Source organism: Maniola jurtina, chromosome 1 (assembly GCF_905333055.1).
Source record: "Maniola jurtina chromosome 1, ilManJurt1.1, whole genome shotgun sequence".
Lineage (NCBI taxonomy): Eukaryota > Metazoa > Arthropoda > Insecta > Lepidoptera > Nymphalidae > Maniola > Maniola jurtina.
In genome coordinates, this window is record NC_060029.1 from 7235332 (window position 1) to 7251507 (window position 16176).

Consider the following 16176-nt stretch of genomic DNA (forward strand, 5'->3'; position numbering starts at 1 on the left):
AATCACACAATTTGTTTTTTTTTTTGACTGGTTTTACGGCTCTGGGTTCTAGCCTTTTTAAGCCTGGTATAGTGCGTTTCATCGAATAGTACTTATGGCGTTATGTTGGCCCCGCCTAGGGTAATAATGTTCTGTGATGTTGGCTCCCCTGTCTGTTGAGTGGTCATTGGCACCATATTGGCATGATAAGATGCAGATTTTGTTTATTTTCATTTGATTTTCATTTCATTCATTCAGGAAAATCAAATAAAAATAAACAAAATCTGCGTCTTCTTATGCAAATATGGTGCCAATGACTTGGACAGACAGGGGAGCCAACATAACGCCATAGGTACTATTCGATGAAACGCACTATAGCTGTTATAAATTATATCTCATTGTTGGTTTCTGCCAGAGATCAGGGGGCACGGCAGTGCCCCGCCAAGACAAGCCATCACTAATGATTATACAAGTCTGGGTTTGTGCTGAACTGTATAGTGTGCAGGCACACAACGACATTCTAAAATCTATGCATTCACCCCTTGGATGAAGGATTATTCACCCATTTCCGATTGGCACATGACAGGCAAGTCATCTGTGGTCAGTGTTTGCCGATGCCATGCCGATGCTTCTTGCTGTTTCTTGTTTACCACAAGGACAAGCGTGAAGCACCAGCTTTAGATTGTTGTTGTTGTTGTTTATTTTAGTGGCTTTTTGTTGTGCCACACAGCACAATTCACTTCGCCAAAGACGCGTTTATCTTATCTATGCATTTGACGTTGACACTTGCTTAACATTCTTGTATTTTTGTGCTTCTGTGTAGTGTGGTGTGGTTGGTGTGGTGTAGTTCTGTCTGTTACCACAGTTTGTTACGTATTTCCATTTTTTAGTGATCAAAACTATTTTTTATCCGGAAAAATATTAATTAAACAGAACCTCAAGGATTAGACTACTCAGAAACAAACTGGTACTCTAGACCGCAAAGTTGTATTAATTAATTCTTCCAGTACAAGTTAAGAGTGGTTCGAAAAACAATTCAAGGAGTTGTATTGAATACCGATAATAATTACAAGCTGACGATACTTTCTCACTACGAATTTTAACGATGGCAGTTGTTAAGACTCCGGTATTAAAAGTAATTTTATGTGGTGAATACGGTGTCGGCAAAAGTTCTATATTTCGCCGGTTTATTAACAACACATTTCTGCCTAATTCGGACAGAAGGTCAACATTAGGCCTGGATCATTTCGAAAAGTTATACCAAGTTGGTGACAAAGAAGTCAAGGTTACTTGCTTATTTGATTATTGACTTACAAATAGATGTTACATTCTTACTAATTAAACGTTTCTATTCTGTTGCATTTCAGTTACAGCTCTGGGATACTGGTGGTATGGAAAGAATAGCATCAGTCACTTCAAGCTATTACAAATATGCTGAGGCTGCCGTTTTAGTGTTTTCACTAGACAATTCCTCATCATTTCATGTGCTGAGCCAACATCTCTTAGATATTGTGACCTATGCAGAAAATGCCAAAATATTTCTATGTGGCAATAAGTCTGATTTAGAGGGGTCATGCCCTCAAGTTACAGATGCTGACATAGAAAACTTCTGGTAATAAGTTTTTTCTTATTATTAGTGTCTGCCTTTGCATGTTTTTTACCTAGCCTCCGCTATTGCCAAGCCTCTGCTCTTCGTCCATCCATCTGTGTGTCAGTCTGTCTGTCAGTGGTCTGAATCTCAAACCTTACATATGGGAGAGACTTGAAATTTTGATGGACTAATTTATGGCTGCTATAGCAACAAATAATAAAAAATTCCAAATATCCACTATGTAAATCAAAAAATAAAAAGTACATAATCTTATAAGATGGTATGAAACCCTTCATATGAGTCCGACAGTAATTTTAAATTCAATTTAATTTTTACAATTCTGAGACAAGCTTGCCCTTGATGTCAATCATGCCGAGAAACATCAATGATGAGGTCAAAGAGCGAGCGTAGGGGGTCTTGAAGCGTATTTGCCTAGAATATCATTTTTTTTCTGTCGTGTGCAATGAAGATTTTTTCTTAGCATTCAAACTAGATCTTTTCATTGTTGCAAAAAACAATTTAAGTAAACACTAATTTTTCTTTTCCAGTGAGCAGTGTCACAACTTAATTAGTACTACATACAAAACATCCTGCAAAACCGGACAAGGTTTAGAGGAAATGTTTTCAGACATAGCTCTTCAGTTAGTTGAATCAAATAGATCCAGGATTGAGCTTCAGAGGTTAGATCACAACAGTTTTAAGATATCCCAACCTGAACCACCAGATGAGCCGTCCTGTAGTTGCTAATGAAATATTATTAACTTCACATCAAGTCCTCTGCCATATTCGTTTGTCTGTCTGATTGTTAATGTCAGCCAGATCAGTAAGGATTTTCACTTGGCTTTCACCAATAAATAGACTGATTTACAAGACGGGTTGAGGTGTATAATTTAAATTTGTCTAAAGAAAAAAAAAATTTTCATGAAGATTTTTTTGTGTAAAATATGTATGTCAAGCTTATGCTTACTGTTTTGTTACGGCCTGTGCTATATTTTAATTCTTGTATGTATGCATAAGATATATCTAGAAAATATAATAAGTAATTACTTATTGTGAATCTCAAAACTGTAGTATTGATAATATGTAAGATATTGTTATTCAAAAATCAGAAAACCCATACCTGGCATTATTAATTTCTGTATTAAATTCCACTTAGTATTATGAAAGTATTTATTTTGAAAATACAAATCATTTGCATAGGTGTAGGTAAAATCCATGACTTATTTTCATTTTTCACATGATAATTATGCTATTTTAGATGAATTAATTGTTGTGAATTATTCAATTATTTAATGGCCACTACGAACTTTAAATAAAGACCTATTACCATAAAATCATGTCATTTCAAATACATCTTAGTTACTTAATATTGCTTTGCATTGAGTAGTTATCTCAGCAATGATGACTAGGCACTCGCTGTGTACCTATTCAATTATTTTATTTTAATATACCTACTAACACTAATTTTTTTTAATATTAGGTACTCAAGACTTGATTTCGTAACAGGTTTAAATCAACTTAAAGTCTAGCTATTTTGAAGTGTTTTTAATATTACTGGGTGGGAAAAGTAGGTACATTCCTCAACAAGAAAAAAATCGGCCAAGTGCTCGCGCACGGAGGGTTCCGTACTTTGGTATTTTTCCGACATTTTGCACGATATATCAAAAACTATTATACATAAAAATAAATAAAAATCTGTTTTAGAATGTACTGGTAAAGCTCTTTCATATGATACCCCATTTGGTATTGTTATCTAACTTTGAAAATTGAAACACATTTTAATTTTTTTTAAATGATGTAACCACAAATTCACGGTTTTCAGATTTATTCCTTTACTTGTGCTATGAAACCTACCGACCTGCCAAATTTCATGATTCTAGGTCAACGGGAAGTACCCTATAGGTTTTCTTGACAGACACAACGGCCGGACGGACGGACAGACAGACAGACGACAAAGTGATCCATAAGGGTTCTGTTTTTCCTTTTGAGGTACGGAACCCTAAAAACCACAATTTTACCACTGTATAAAATACCTACTATGTAATCTATAAGTATGATATATGAATCTCTATTTAATAGCTTTAACAGCATTTCATTTAATAAGCATATTATTTATTTATTTATGTACCTGATCCCTTTTAGTTTTAATTATTCATTCAAGTATTATTTATAATAGCATCTTGTACCTACTGTTTATAAAATATAGACACAAACAATTTTAAGTATCAATCGACTTATAATGTCTAATGTATATAATATTACATATAATAATAAGGTAATGTAATCGTTTATAATGAATAATAATAATGATTATTATAGCAAATGTAGGTATATAATTGTTTTTTTATTTCTTTGTAACAATTTTGTAACTAATATTTTTGGCAATTATCAATCTTAAGTATTTAAACTAATGTAAGACCTAAGTTGAAAAATTAAGTTAGTAGTAAGTACCTGTTTTTCACCATTATTGTGTAAGTGTTCTTACAGACGACATACTTTGTCGACGACAAGAGTAACTGCTGCTGTCGTTGACGCCGTCAGCCGTCAGACGGTTCAAATTCAAATTCAGATTCAAAATATTTTTATTCAATTAGACTTTTACAAGTTCTTTTGAATCGTCAAAAGCATCTACCACTGGTTCGGAATGCCTTTCCTACCGAGAAGAACCAGCAAGAAACTCGGCGGTTGCTCTTTTCAAAGATTTGATTGGTTTCCACCTAAGCGGAGCGGAGAGACGATTAATTCAGTCGACCAATCAAATTTATATTATACATGGATGCCCTCTGTCGTCGACAAAGTGGCGCTCGTCTGTAAGCATATGCATATCTCACAAGGGAACGTTTCAACTTTAGTCGACAACATAGAAAATTTTATGTATTGTGTATTACATTTCTCTCACATTTCAAGAAACTAAAACTGAAGTACTACAAAACACCACGATAAAGATGGCGGCCTCGAACAGCTATTATGGGTGGCGGCCATTATAATTTGCACGGCTTTGTGGGCTAATAAATTATAATCGTGCCGGTAGGCAGTATTTTTAACCAACTTTTTATCACCCAAGTGTGGTAAAAGTCTACCTACTTTATAGTAAATTTAATAGTACCTAACTACCACTTAATGAGCAAAAGTACGATTAATTATTATTTATTGCTCATATTTAACGTAAAATGCGTTTGATTTAACATACTGTTATATGTTTTATACCTACCTACTTAACTATTTATTTATAAAATAAATGTATCGTGTATTTAAAATACTGCTTTAATTTTATTTAAGTACTAGAGGATGCCCGTGGCTTCACCCGCGTGGATTTCGGTTTTTTTTAAATCCCGTAGGAACTTTTCAATTTTCCGGGATAAAAAGTAGCCTATGTCCTACCCAATAATGTACCCCAAGTATGTACCTTTCATTAAAATCGGTTCAGTGGTTGGGCCATGAAGACGTAGCAGACAGACAGACAGACACACTTTCGCATTTATAATATTAGTATAGATTTGGTGTTCCTATTTTCCTAAACACATTTATTTCAACGATGTAAACTGAAACAGTAGGCACAAAAAGTATGTAGAAACCTCGATGTGTTTTGAGTAGGTACCGCGTATGCGCGTAGGTAAATCGTGACCTCGACATCGAACGTCGTTAGGTACCTCGACATCAAGCTTCGTAGACTCGACATCGACCATAGTTACCACGAACTCGACTTTTGTATCCTCGATATTGAACTTTGTTTCCTCGACATCGAACTTCATGACTTAAAAGTCGACATTGGTAACCCCGACATCGACCTTATTTACTTTGAAGTCGAGTTTCGTAACTTCGATATCGTCGCTATCTCGAAGTCGATCATCGAGAGAGCCCTGTTATACACCTTAGATGCCCATTGTGTCTGTAACTTAGCACTGTTGAAAAGGTGAGAATGAAAAGATAAAATGAAACATGATACATAGATATCAATAGTTTATTAACGTCTTTGTTATATACCTACCTATATACTTAAAAATTATAACATTGTTTTGATTCGTGCGTGTTAACAATAATAGTAGGTTGATATATTCAGCAGAACGGTGATGATAGGTGGTGGTGATTAATCAATAGCTAATAATAATTAAGGCAAAATTGCGTACTTATGTCATTAGTATCACTCATCATATTACAGAAACCATGTGTGATTCAGACTCGCCCACAGGCGGGCAGTCAAACTTAGTCGCATCCTTAAAAAGGAAGAAGCCTTTCATTTTAGCACAGAACCCTAAGAATAATACCTTTTGTAAAACATCAATTCAATAATTGTAATTTTGCGAAAAAAATATACAACTTTATATTGTTCTATGTAGAAGAATTGAAAGAAATACAATTTAATATCACATGGTACTACAAATCTATATTTATTTTCTTGATATCATTTATAGGTCACTATATAAACAAAGGAACTCGCACAAATGTGAGAGTTATTTAGTATAAATATTATGATACATTTAAGCCCACTTGCACCAAACTGGTTTATCTTTTCCATTACATTCCATCAGCCTGTACATGCATCCACGTTGTGCATAGCCTTTCCAAGAGCTTTTGGTTCATCTGGTTTAGTTAAATTTTGTGGTCCCGTCACTTTTTTCCCCGAATAATTGACAAGTTTATTCCAGGGTTGACAAAAAAAGTATACAGATACCTACCTAAGTAGAAAATTTAATTTATACACTTTTAAAATGTTGTTGATGCAAGTCGACTTAAGGGCCGGCGCACATGTGGCGGAACGCAGCGCAGAGCATGCCCGCGAAGTTTTCTAATCGCGTGACACATTACAAGAATTTCTACCAAAGAATGCGCGAGCACGCGCGGGACTGCGTGAGTATCCGCACGGATGCACAATTGATTTTAGATATTATTTCAATGAGGACAATGTTGATAATATTTTGACTGTGAAAAATGCTCTGTGCTGCGCTCCGCTATATGTGCGCCGGCCCTTAGGCGCCATCTCCACTGGCGATAGAATCGCGGCGATATTCTCGCCGGATGACAAAATTGGACAACTCTCTGGGCCAATCTCCAAAGGGCGAAACAAGTAACTCTGGACGAGTATAACGTCATGGGGACGTCTTGCGGCGATACCATTAATTCTCGCAACGGTAAGAGGCGCAACGAAGCTTTGTGGTCAAGTCACGCGGCGATCCGTTGAGGTCTAGTGCTATTTCGCTGCGGGACACGTTGGCGGAATTATTATCGTTGTACCGTGAAGATTATCCGACGATAGTAAGGCTGAGATTTATAGCGCGCATTTGACACTGAAAACGAGACAGCGTTATATCACTGCCACAAATCTGTCTCGTTTTGACTGAAACTCAAGTCTGAGCAAAGTCTCAGCTCTATAGCTCTAAGCCTTAGACGGACTCATAACGATTCTCTCGACCGTGGAGATGGCGCCTTAGGCTTTTACTAATATTTACTCACTGTTAAGACAAGTCAAAACATAAATGTGTTAAGCGGTGTGTAGAATCAATAACAATTTCTTTATTATTTTATAATGTATTTCGCTGGAATGACTACCATTATAGTGACTGTCAAAAACAATTTAACACCGCATATTAATACACAATACAGTAAAAAATAAATAAACAAAACGAAATACATTTCAACATTTTTGACACAGATATCAGTGACTGTAGCATCAAAATTTGACAGTCGCGATGTGATCGCAATCATTTCAAATTGCCGACCCTGCTCTAGGCCAAAACACAGTTTCGGCATCTTCATCCAATCATATCACAAATTTGACGCTAGGCCTACTGAAATAAACCCTAATTCTATAGATCAGTTGCCATCACTTTGATTCTTAAATTTAAATATTTCCCAGATCTTTATTTATATGAGGAACTAGTAAGTATATAACAATAGGGCATGTTATATTATCAATATAGGAATTCGACGTAATATTGATGGTATCACAATGTATTTGGATGTTCTTGAAATCCTGCTATACCTACCAGAATCGCGATACGGTATAATTGATAGTGCAACCCTCCAAACACCTTTGATTAAACATTGTTTGTAGACAAAGAATCTTAATCCAGAAACGAACAAAACAAACACGATGGAAAGTACACGATACGATGTTACGCGTGCGCGTGTACTATTATAATAATATAAACAGTAGGTTTAGTATAAGATTGTACATCTTAGAAATGTTGGAAGAATTCGAACATTGAAAAGTTAAAGTAAAATACAGTTGTTTGTCAAGTTCCTCCATACATCTACAACAAGCGAAAACCTTACGAAATTAATACTGATGGTACTGATGGTTTCGACTTTAAATCAAAGTTCTTTAGGCCCATTTTACTCAGACGTTATTAGGTTTTGACTCAAGTACTATCAAGGTCGGTGAGATGAAAAATCTTATACTAAGGCTGTAACTAAACAATATATAAGAAGCATGTTACATTGCAGCGCGTGACCTCAGCTTCACAGTGTTAAAGCCTTCATAATAGTGTCTTGTATATTACAACTTCGAGGTGTAGTTAGCAACCGTTTCCGTCGCGCGTTCTGTTTATTTCAGTCTTTAGTGTTGAGACCATTGAATCGTTTTAATGTCTACCCCCTCTTGGACCATTTCCCATAGAGGGCTCATTTCTCGAAGTCTTTCTACATGTCTGATGGTCTTTTCTGCAGTGTAGTCAACCTCCTCTATTGTTGTAAATCTTCCTAGTCCGAATCTGCAAAACATAACTTGTTAGTTGTTACAGTCTTACTCTTACAGAGATTTGTTACTTGCACTGCAAATGCAAAAGTAGATTCCTACATACAATTTGTTTAATACTGTACTTTAATACTCACTTATTCCTATAAAATTACCACAAAGGCCAAATTAACCTTAGTTTCAAATATGACTACTGATATTAGAAATGGAAGTGTGTTTGTTTGTTGGTTTGTCCTTCAATCACGCCGTAACGGGTCAGCGTAATTTTTAGGGTTCCGTACCTCAAAAGGACAAAAGGAAACCTTATAGGGCCACTTTGTTGTCTGTCTGTCCGGTTTTTTGTTGTGTTTGTGATTGTCACAAGGACTAGGTATGTGTGAAAGAACTTTTTTGGAAAATCCTCTAAAAAAAACAGGTCTCGCGGCAGCAACAGCCAGTATTTGATAATAACTAACATACCTAATTGAGCTGTGAGCAAGATCTTCGTCTGTGCCAATGGCTCTTAACACATACGAGGGTTCCAGAGATGCTGAAGTGCAAGCCGATCCACTGGATAACGCCACATCTTTCAAAGCCATGAGTAGTGATTCTCCTGAAAATCAAAATAATAATGTTCTCCTGACCTAATTTCAGCCATGGCGGCCAAGCTGATTACGCGAAAGATATTATAATAGTGTACCACTCTCAACATAAAACACAGGTGCTGTCTCTATTCCCTCACTCTTGAAGTCGATGATGGGACAACAATCTTACAGAAGACAGATCACCACTAACTCTGTGGTGCTACTTAAAAATAGACATGCAACTGCAGCCCCACAGGAGACACAAGAGCTCTAGGTGAAGGTGACACAATTCGAGATGAGAAGGCGAAGTGAGGCGAGGTGAGGTGAAGTGAGGTGAGGCGAGGTAAGGTGAGGTGACTGGTGAGGTAAGGTAAGATGAGAGGGCGAGGTGAGGAGACCAGGTGAAGGTGAAGATGAGGCGAGGTGAGGTATTCATGAATTTTTACGGCGCGCCTGATTGTGCTGATGTTACTTGTGCGATACTTATAATAAACGAATACCATGAGAGCTTGCGGTAGTCTCATCTTATCAAGAGCTGGTAATCTTCATGCTAATCACTCTATTGGTAAACTAATAAAATATGTTCCATACTTTGTGCAATTAGAAACAGACAGAAAGCCAAATGTTAATGCAGATTAAGTTTGCATCAATGTAGACTTACCTTCAACGTAAGCAAACGATAAATTAACGCATCCAGGATATGTTTGTTTGGGATCTCCGTTTCTTATAACATGTGTCAATTTTGAGTAAATCTTATCTAGAAAGCGATTAGCAAGTTTCTCCATCCATGCATGGTCATAACTCATTTCCCGTTGTGCCAGCTCACAGGCTGCACCTAAAAACAAAATTATGTTTTACTTTTACTTACATAAATAACTAATTCAGATGGCCTAGACATATCAAAAAAAAATGTTTAACTTTTTTGTTACAAGTTGCAAAAAAAATTTGAAAACCGTTGCAACTGAACTGTTGTCAAACTTGTACTTCAGACATTTTAACCAACTAAGTTGCATTTGAAACAAATTGCCCAAGGAAATAATGTTGAGCTTGATGAATTCAAAAATTAGACTATTATGTTCTCGCACTCATTCACGTGAGTGATCAATATTAGTACCGCCGTGGTTGCACAGTTACAATTACCCTAATGCACTGACACTATTGGTTACAAAGCACTGTTGCAGCAAGAATACCATTAATTCAGCCAATCACAACAATTGCGATTGTAGTAATGGTGTGTGAACTTTTGTACCAAGGACATATTATTTATGTTGGGGTTTTACTGTGATCATCTTAGTTTAAACACACACTATATTTAATCATTAATTCATCATCACGATCATCGCCAGCCCACTACTGAGAATGGTTTCCTCTCGGAATGAGGATTTAAGCACATATTTATGATTGGCAGACTTCACATTGAGAATATTATGAAAAACTCTCAGGCATGCAGATTAAATTTCTTCACGACATTTCCTTCACCATTTAAGCAAGACTCAATGGAAAGCAGACTTCTTAACCGTTGGTTAAGTAGGCTATCACAGCATCTTTAACCGTTCATTAATTACTATGCTTGAATTGAAATGATAGGTACCTAAACCAACAACCAAGGGTGTTGGTACAGTTCCACTTCTCATTCCTCGCTCCTGGCCACCTCCACTCTGAAGAGGCTCCACCCGGACCCTCGGCCGTCGTCTTATAAAGAGGGCACCCACACCCTTCGGTCCATACACTTTATGACCAGAAATAGACATTAGATCTATATTCATAGAATTTACATCGAGAGGAATTTTCCCAACAGCCTGTGCTGCATCTGTATGGAAAAATATCTTCTTTTTCTTGCATATGGCACCAATTTCAGCAATTGGTTGTAGAACTCCTGGAAAATAAATTTATTTAAACATCTTGATAGATCATCTCAAGAAAAATGTATACTTATTATTAGCAACAAAATATACAATGAAAAACTATACATAATGTCATGTATCATGTCAATTTACAATGATCTGATTGGTGGAACCTACACTACGTGTTCGAGCTTACTGTAAGACCTCATAGTAACGTTTGTGAATACTGCTGTTAGTATAAAACGGTAGCTGGACAATTCCTGCACATTAATATTAACATATATAATAACATTAAACATACTTTGAAAATTATAATCAGAGGAGGCTTTATAATTGATAGAGTTATACAATATTGTATGTATTGTTGTCCATAATTATAAAACTCAGACAGACACAGGATAGAATTTTATATATCCATTCCTTACCAATTTCATTGTTGACTGTCATAATTGAGACCAAGCTAGTTTCTGGTGTAAGTGCTTCTTCTAAATCTTGTAAACTTATGATGCCATTTGGTCCTACTGGCAAATATGTAATTTTAAATCCTTCTCCTTCTAGAGCCCGACACGAATCTAGCACACATTTGTGCTCCTGTAAAATAAAAAAAAATTAAATAAGTAACAGGTGAATCTTATATCTTTAAATTATGATAACCTCATAAGAGGAGTTTATTTGTAATGTGCTTCACACAAATTGTTAGTTCTCATTTCAATATAAATTCTCTCTGAAATTCCCTGTAAATCTCAATTCAATGAAAATAGTGTATGAAATGGCACATAACTAAGTATTAAAACTAGTGTGATACTATTAAAAACTTAGCCTGCATCTCAGTTTTTACTCTAAAGTTGTGTTTTAATGGCCCCTAATATGCCCATCCCAGGAGTGCAAGCTATCTCTGTACCTTTCATCAAAATTGGTTAAAGAGATTGGTTAAGAAAAGTTAGCAGACAGATAGAAAGAGTGAAATACTTTCACATTCTTAATATTAGTATGGATAACTCTGTGAACTTACAATTTGAGTTGTCACAATATGCTTCTTCCTTGGTGCATAGAAATGTGCTACTCCTTTTACAGATATATTATTGGATTCAGTAGCTCCTGAAGTAAATATAATTTCTTTAGGATCAGCATTAATGAGATTAGCTACTTGCTCCCTTGCTTTTTCTACGCCTGCTTCACTTTCCCATCCATAGGCATGAGTTCGAGAATGAGGATTGCCATGATAATTCACTAAATATGGCAACATGGCATCAAGTACCCTTGGATCCTGAAATAAATTTCTGATATTTATCTTGTTGGTAAGGAGGTGCGCTACCACACATAAGGCACTTTAATTTTTTTTGTAGCCAAGAGGATTTTTCAGTACATAGGTAGCTGATCTATTCTACCAAAGTACCCCTTAAAAATGGTATTATAGGTTGAAAAACAATCGCCATTTTCGTAAGGGGGACAGAATGTGCAGTAATATTTTGACAGTAAGTATGTCTTAGTTAAATCTTTTAATCATTGTGAAATAAGATCTATAAGTATTGAAAAATATAGATATTTATTAGCTCTATTATAATTTAATGTTAGTATAGCTGTTAAACTGTTGAAAAATGAATATTTGTTTTGTGGACTTACAACGGGTGTTGTAGCTTGTGCGTCGAAATACAGTGGACGACCGACTTCTTCATGTTTCAAAGAAAACTTTTCATCGGCTGAAAAACATAATATTATCTTTCTTAATTTAATCTTCTGAGTAAACAAAGTAATTGCGTCACATTACACCGAAATTTAATATTTACCGGAATCTGTTTGGAGATTTTTCGCCTGAACAAACATAAAAATTGCATTTTCTGATTGTGCCGGTCTTTGAAGTAGATTTTTACAAAGCACAGGTGAAATATTTTTAATAACTCGAAACATATTTTTACAGGGTTATTACTTTACTGTAATTTTCCACTTTTCAGTTTTTAGATTTTCTAGTTTTTCTCAATTTTGTGTGGTGACAGCCAAACACTGACAGTGACAAAGACATAAAGACAAATGTCAAATTACACCGTTGACAATTCAAAGCAGTGTTTCCACTCTATTTTGGTTTTACCTTAATTTAAATATTTTATTGAAATGCTCTTTATTTCACGCTTATTTTTTGTTTTACTAACCGCGACTTCTTCCGCTAGGTTTCAGGTTGTTATAAATCCCTTAGGAACTCTTTAATTTTCCAGCATACAAAGTAGCCTATAGCTCGCGGCAAGTCGGTATGGCAATCGGGTATGGGGCGGGTGACACACCGCACACCCACGCTATCCCGTACCGGGTATGTCACTCTCTCTCTATAAATGAAGGACAAACGTGTGGAATCGGTGTACATAATAAGTAAGCGGCTTCGCGTTGGTTTAGTCGTCCCTTTTTCTAACAGACTTCGTAACTTCGTGACTTCGCCCGCTTCTGAATCCTCACGATTTAGGATGCAATTCCTTACAGCATCAGGATTGATGAGTTGGGTCCTCGAGTTTAACGTGGAAATGTGAAAACACTGCTCCACACAACTCATACTATTAGAGTGACTTACCACAGATCATAAAGATTAAGGATAAAGGTGGTGCGATTTATATACATACTTACTTATTTGAACTTTAAAGCAAAAGGTACCTACTTATCGCTGGGCTTTGACTGCCGAGCGAGCGAGAAATCGGACACCACTGGTAGTGGCGTCTAACCTCTCGGTTTAATCTGGTACCTAAACCAGGCAGCGGGACGCATGTTCAGGAGTTCTACCGATTCGTAATTTTTGATGTATTTAAAAAGTATTTTAAAATTTCCAGTGTAGCTAAAACAGTATAATAAATAGGTAATTTTGTGGTGCACAATAAAAGTATGTTCATTCATAATAATGAAAAAAGTTGAATTTCATTCAAACATGTCATCATAAGCAACAAGGGTTCTCTTAGGATCCTTGGGAGGCGGAGCATTTCTCGGTGTTGCCGCTGGCGTCCAAGATCCTGCTGCTTGAGGAGGTCTTCTCACAAATGTAACACGCCACCCTTCTTCACAACCATCTAGAGCAGCATGGGCATGTGTTGCCATATCTGCACTCTCAAATGCCAAGTAGACCCTGTTGTAAAAGAAAATTGAACATTAATAATAATTAAAAAAATTGTAAATTACATACAAATACATTCTAGCCCAAAAGATATTGAGGTTACAGCTATGCTGTGTGGTTACAGTAGGTATGCTGACTGCTATGAAGGGCCATAAAAAGTAGAATAAGATAATTTGCATCTTGCGGACAACCCCTTAATACTTTTTTTTGTTTTGGCAAAGTAAATTTATTTGCTAGATAAAGTTTATCTGGTAGTTGTGAAACTGACCCTTTGAAATCTGGTAGTCACTTGCATGAACGTGTATGTCAGCATAACTATGCATGCTGAGCATCTGCTAGTATAATATAATAATAATTACAATAATCATATATAGGTACTTTTAACTGGCACACAATTATTGCAATTACTTACTTATCCTCCTCTGGTTCTTGTGTAAAAGTAAATGGTTCAAATGATGCCAGACGGCTTCTCATGATTTCTTCAGTGATCCTTGCTCCTAGTACTTGCAAGAAAGTGCCTTTGCCACTAGCATGCACAACTTCGTTTCCACTGCGTACACCTTTTTCCTCTCTGCAAATTAATTTAACAAAATAAATTGTAAATACAACTTTTAAATCACTTCTATTGCATTGAACCAGTTTTTAATGTGTACATATTACATTCGGAACAAATAGCCAAATTCATAGTAAAAACTTTCAACAAAAAGCTCCCTAAAATGTAAACACTAATTAAAGCTCATACTAGAAAGGTGTCAAATTAAATTATTCAATATAATATCATTAAGCAAAATTGACTTATCTATCCTATTTATCAAGCTAAAATTCAAAAAGATTATTAAAACTATCATAACTCACTTTTCTCTTGCTGTTACAAATGAATCATATAAATATTTAACTCGTGGTGCAGATTTATCTTCTGGCGGTGGAGGTTCCTGAGAGGCACTAAAGGGTTGATATGATGCAACACCTCCTGTGGCTCCTGTTGATCCACTAAGCTTTCTTTCCCTTCCTATAATGAGCACAGATTATTTCATTGAGGTAGTGAATAGAAAATAACTATTAATTTCCTTCAGCTCCTAGTCATTCAGTTTTGGTTGAACCAGTGGTAAATTATTTTGACGATTAAAATCACTTGTAAAAGTCTACTTGAATAAAAATCTATTCTATTCTATTTCATATTTTTATAAAACATATGGTCGACTTGATAAAGCTTTTGTTTGTAGGTAGTAGGTATCTACCTATGTCTCTAGTAGAAGAATACATTAAATAGCTGCTTAATTCAAATTATTCAAAAAAACTCAGGGGAAACAATTTGAGGTTATGTTAGAATTATTATTTATTTACCAGCTCTTGGTCGTTTAAAAGTAGCATTTTGTGGTTGAGGAGGAGGACTTTTTATAGCTTGTATGGCACCACTCTTTATAAGTTTCCGAGCTATTTCACGAGCATCCCTTGCCTCAGTGGGGCGCTTCGGTAAAATTGGTTTTTCTGGTTCTTGTTTAGGTGCTTTTAAGGCTTGAAGAGCTTTCTTTTTCTTCTTTAATTTTTGATATTTTGCCTGGAGCATTAATTCTTCCTCAGTTAAATTTGATGGAAAATGGAGGTAAACCATTTCTCTGCTTTATTAAATAAATAGGTAGGTTAATTATTATAATTCAGTGAAAGTTTAGTTTACAAACAAAATCACTTCCAATTCTATGTTTTTCTCGCAGGTTTTTCTGTTTTCAGAAGGTCACTTTTTATTTTTTTATGTTGTATTATGTATATGCTCTGTGGTGTTTGTGTGACCCATAGAGTAAATGGTGTGACCATCGCGAAAATACAGGTAAATCCACTGACATAGGAATTTGTTACAGGCTATCCTCATCAAGGAAAATCGTAGACGGAATTGTCACCTGACTGAGTTCCATGACTGAGAATGACATGAGGTACAGTGTGACAAGGATCTTTTGGTGTGTGGCGGTGTGTGGCCAAAATCCAAAATCGGAACTAACGCCGCCATTTTGTAAAGTGTCACGCTGTCCCATTGATTAGCTATCTGTCCTCTTATATTTGATGATGCTAAGTAAAAATCTTAGATTCACTGTTTTTTTTAAATATTAAAGCCGTTCCTTATACATTAATCTATACTTTTTAATAAATAAAAATTGGAGTGTCTGTCTGTAATTTCGAAATAACTACCGCATATTAAGGTCATATGGTTATTTGAACGATACTATAACTGAATCACACGTTTTTAAAATTTTTGTCTGTCTGTCTGTCTGTTTGAAAAGGCTAATCTTGGGAACGGCTGAACCGATTTTGACGGGATTTTCACAGACAAGTAGAAAGGTGAAATGAAAAAAATATACCTAGTTATGTGTTAGCCTGTAATTGGTGTGTTTCACAATTTTTGAAAATTCCGCCTCCAAGTAGGT

At 35.8% G+C, this 16176-nt stretch overlaps 3 protein-coding genes across 3 annotated transcripts; 1 reads left to right on the forward strand and 2 right to left on the reverse strand.

Moving 5' to 3' along the window:
- The first annotated feature begins 821 nt into the window (after nucleotides 1-821).
- On the forward strand, nucleotides 822-3149 carry LOC123868178 (ras-related protein Rab-14). Its single transcript, XM_045910584.1, has 3 exons — nucleotides 822-1264; nucleotides 1347-1591; nucleotides 2119-3149. Exons 1-3 carry the CDS (start codon nucleotides 1085-1087, stop codon nucleotides 2315-2317), a joined length of 624 nt encoding a protein of 207 aa, XP_045766540.1. The 5' UTR covers nucleotides 822-1084; the 3' UTR covers nucleotides 2318-3149.
- Nucleotides 3150-7873: 4724 nt separating this feature from the next.
- Nucleotides 7874-12688, reverse strand: LOC123868121 (cysteine desulfurase, mitochondrial). Its single transcript, XM_045910497.1, has 8 exons — nucleotides 12459-12688; nucleotides 12295-12371; nucleotides 11684-11938; nucleotides 11097-11262; nucleotides 10419-10703; nucleotides 9489-9662; nucleotides 8724-8856; nucleotides 7874-8280 (listed from the first exon to the last, which is right to left on the reverse strand). Exons 1-8 carry the CDS (start codon nucleotides 12577-12579, stop codon nucleotides 8127-8129), a joined length of 1365 nt encoding a protein of 454 aa, XP_045766453.1. The 5' UTR covers nucleotides 12580-12688; the 3' UTR covers nucleotides 7874-8126.
- An 859-nt stretch (nucleotides 12689-13547) lies between these two features.
- LOC123868169 (negative elongation factor E) lies at nucleotides 13548-15529 on the reverse strand. Its single transcript, XM_045910575.1, has 4 exons — nucleotides 15104-15529; nucleotides 14615-14768; nucleotides 14172-14330; nucleotides 13548-13771 (listed from the first exon to the last, which is right to left on the reverse strand). Exons 1-4 carry the CDS (start codon nucleotides 15369-15371, stop codon nucleotides 13567-13569), a joined length of 786 nt encoding a protein of 261 aa, XP_045766531.1. The 5' UTR covers nucleotides 15372-15529; the 3' UTR covers nucleotides 13548-13566.
- Nucleotides 15530-16176: the final 647 nt, after the last annotated feature.

Bases quoted from the DNA above. Each gene is read 5' to 3' on its own strand.
- LOC123868178 (XM_045910584.1), top strand. From the start codon at position 1,085: ATGGCAGTTGTTAAGACTCCGGTATTAAAAGTAATTTTATGTGGTGAA. The intron at 1,265-1,346 runs GTTACTTGCTTA...GTTGCATTTCAG, and splicing joins TTGGTGACAAAGAAGTCAAG to TTACAGCTCTGGGATACTGG. The intron at 1,592-2,118 runs GTAATAAGTTTT...TTTCTTTTCCAG, and splicing joins GCTGACATAGAAAACTTCTG to TGAGCAGTGTCACAACTTAA.
- LOC123868121 (XM_045910497.1), bottom strand. From the start codon at position 12,579: ATGTTTCGAGTTATTAAAAATATTTCACCTGTGCTTTGTAAAAATCTA. The intron at 9,663-10,418 runs GTACCTATCATT...TTTTGTTTTTAG, and splicing joins ACCCTTGGTTGTTGGTTTAG to GTGCAGCCTGTGAGCTGGCA. The intron at 8,281-8,723 runs GTATGTTAGTTA...TATGTTTTGCAG, and splicing joins CTTGCTCACAGCTCAATTAG to ATTCGGACTAGGAAGATTTA.
- LOC123868169 (XM_045910575.1), bottom strand. From the start codon at position 15,371: ATGGTTTACCTCCATTTTCCATCAAATTTAACTGAGGAAGAATTAATG. The intron at 14,331-14,614 runs GTGAGTTATGAT...ATTAATTTGCAG, and splicing joins TTTGTAACAGCAAGAGAAAA to AGAGGAAAAAGGTGTACGCA. The intron at 13,772-14,171 runs GTAAGTAATTGC...CTTTTACAACAG, and splicing joins CAAGAACCAGAGGAGGATAA to GGTCTACTTGGCATTTGAGA.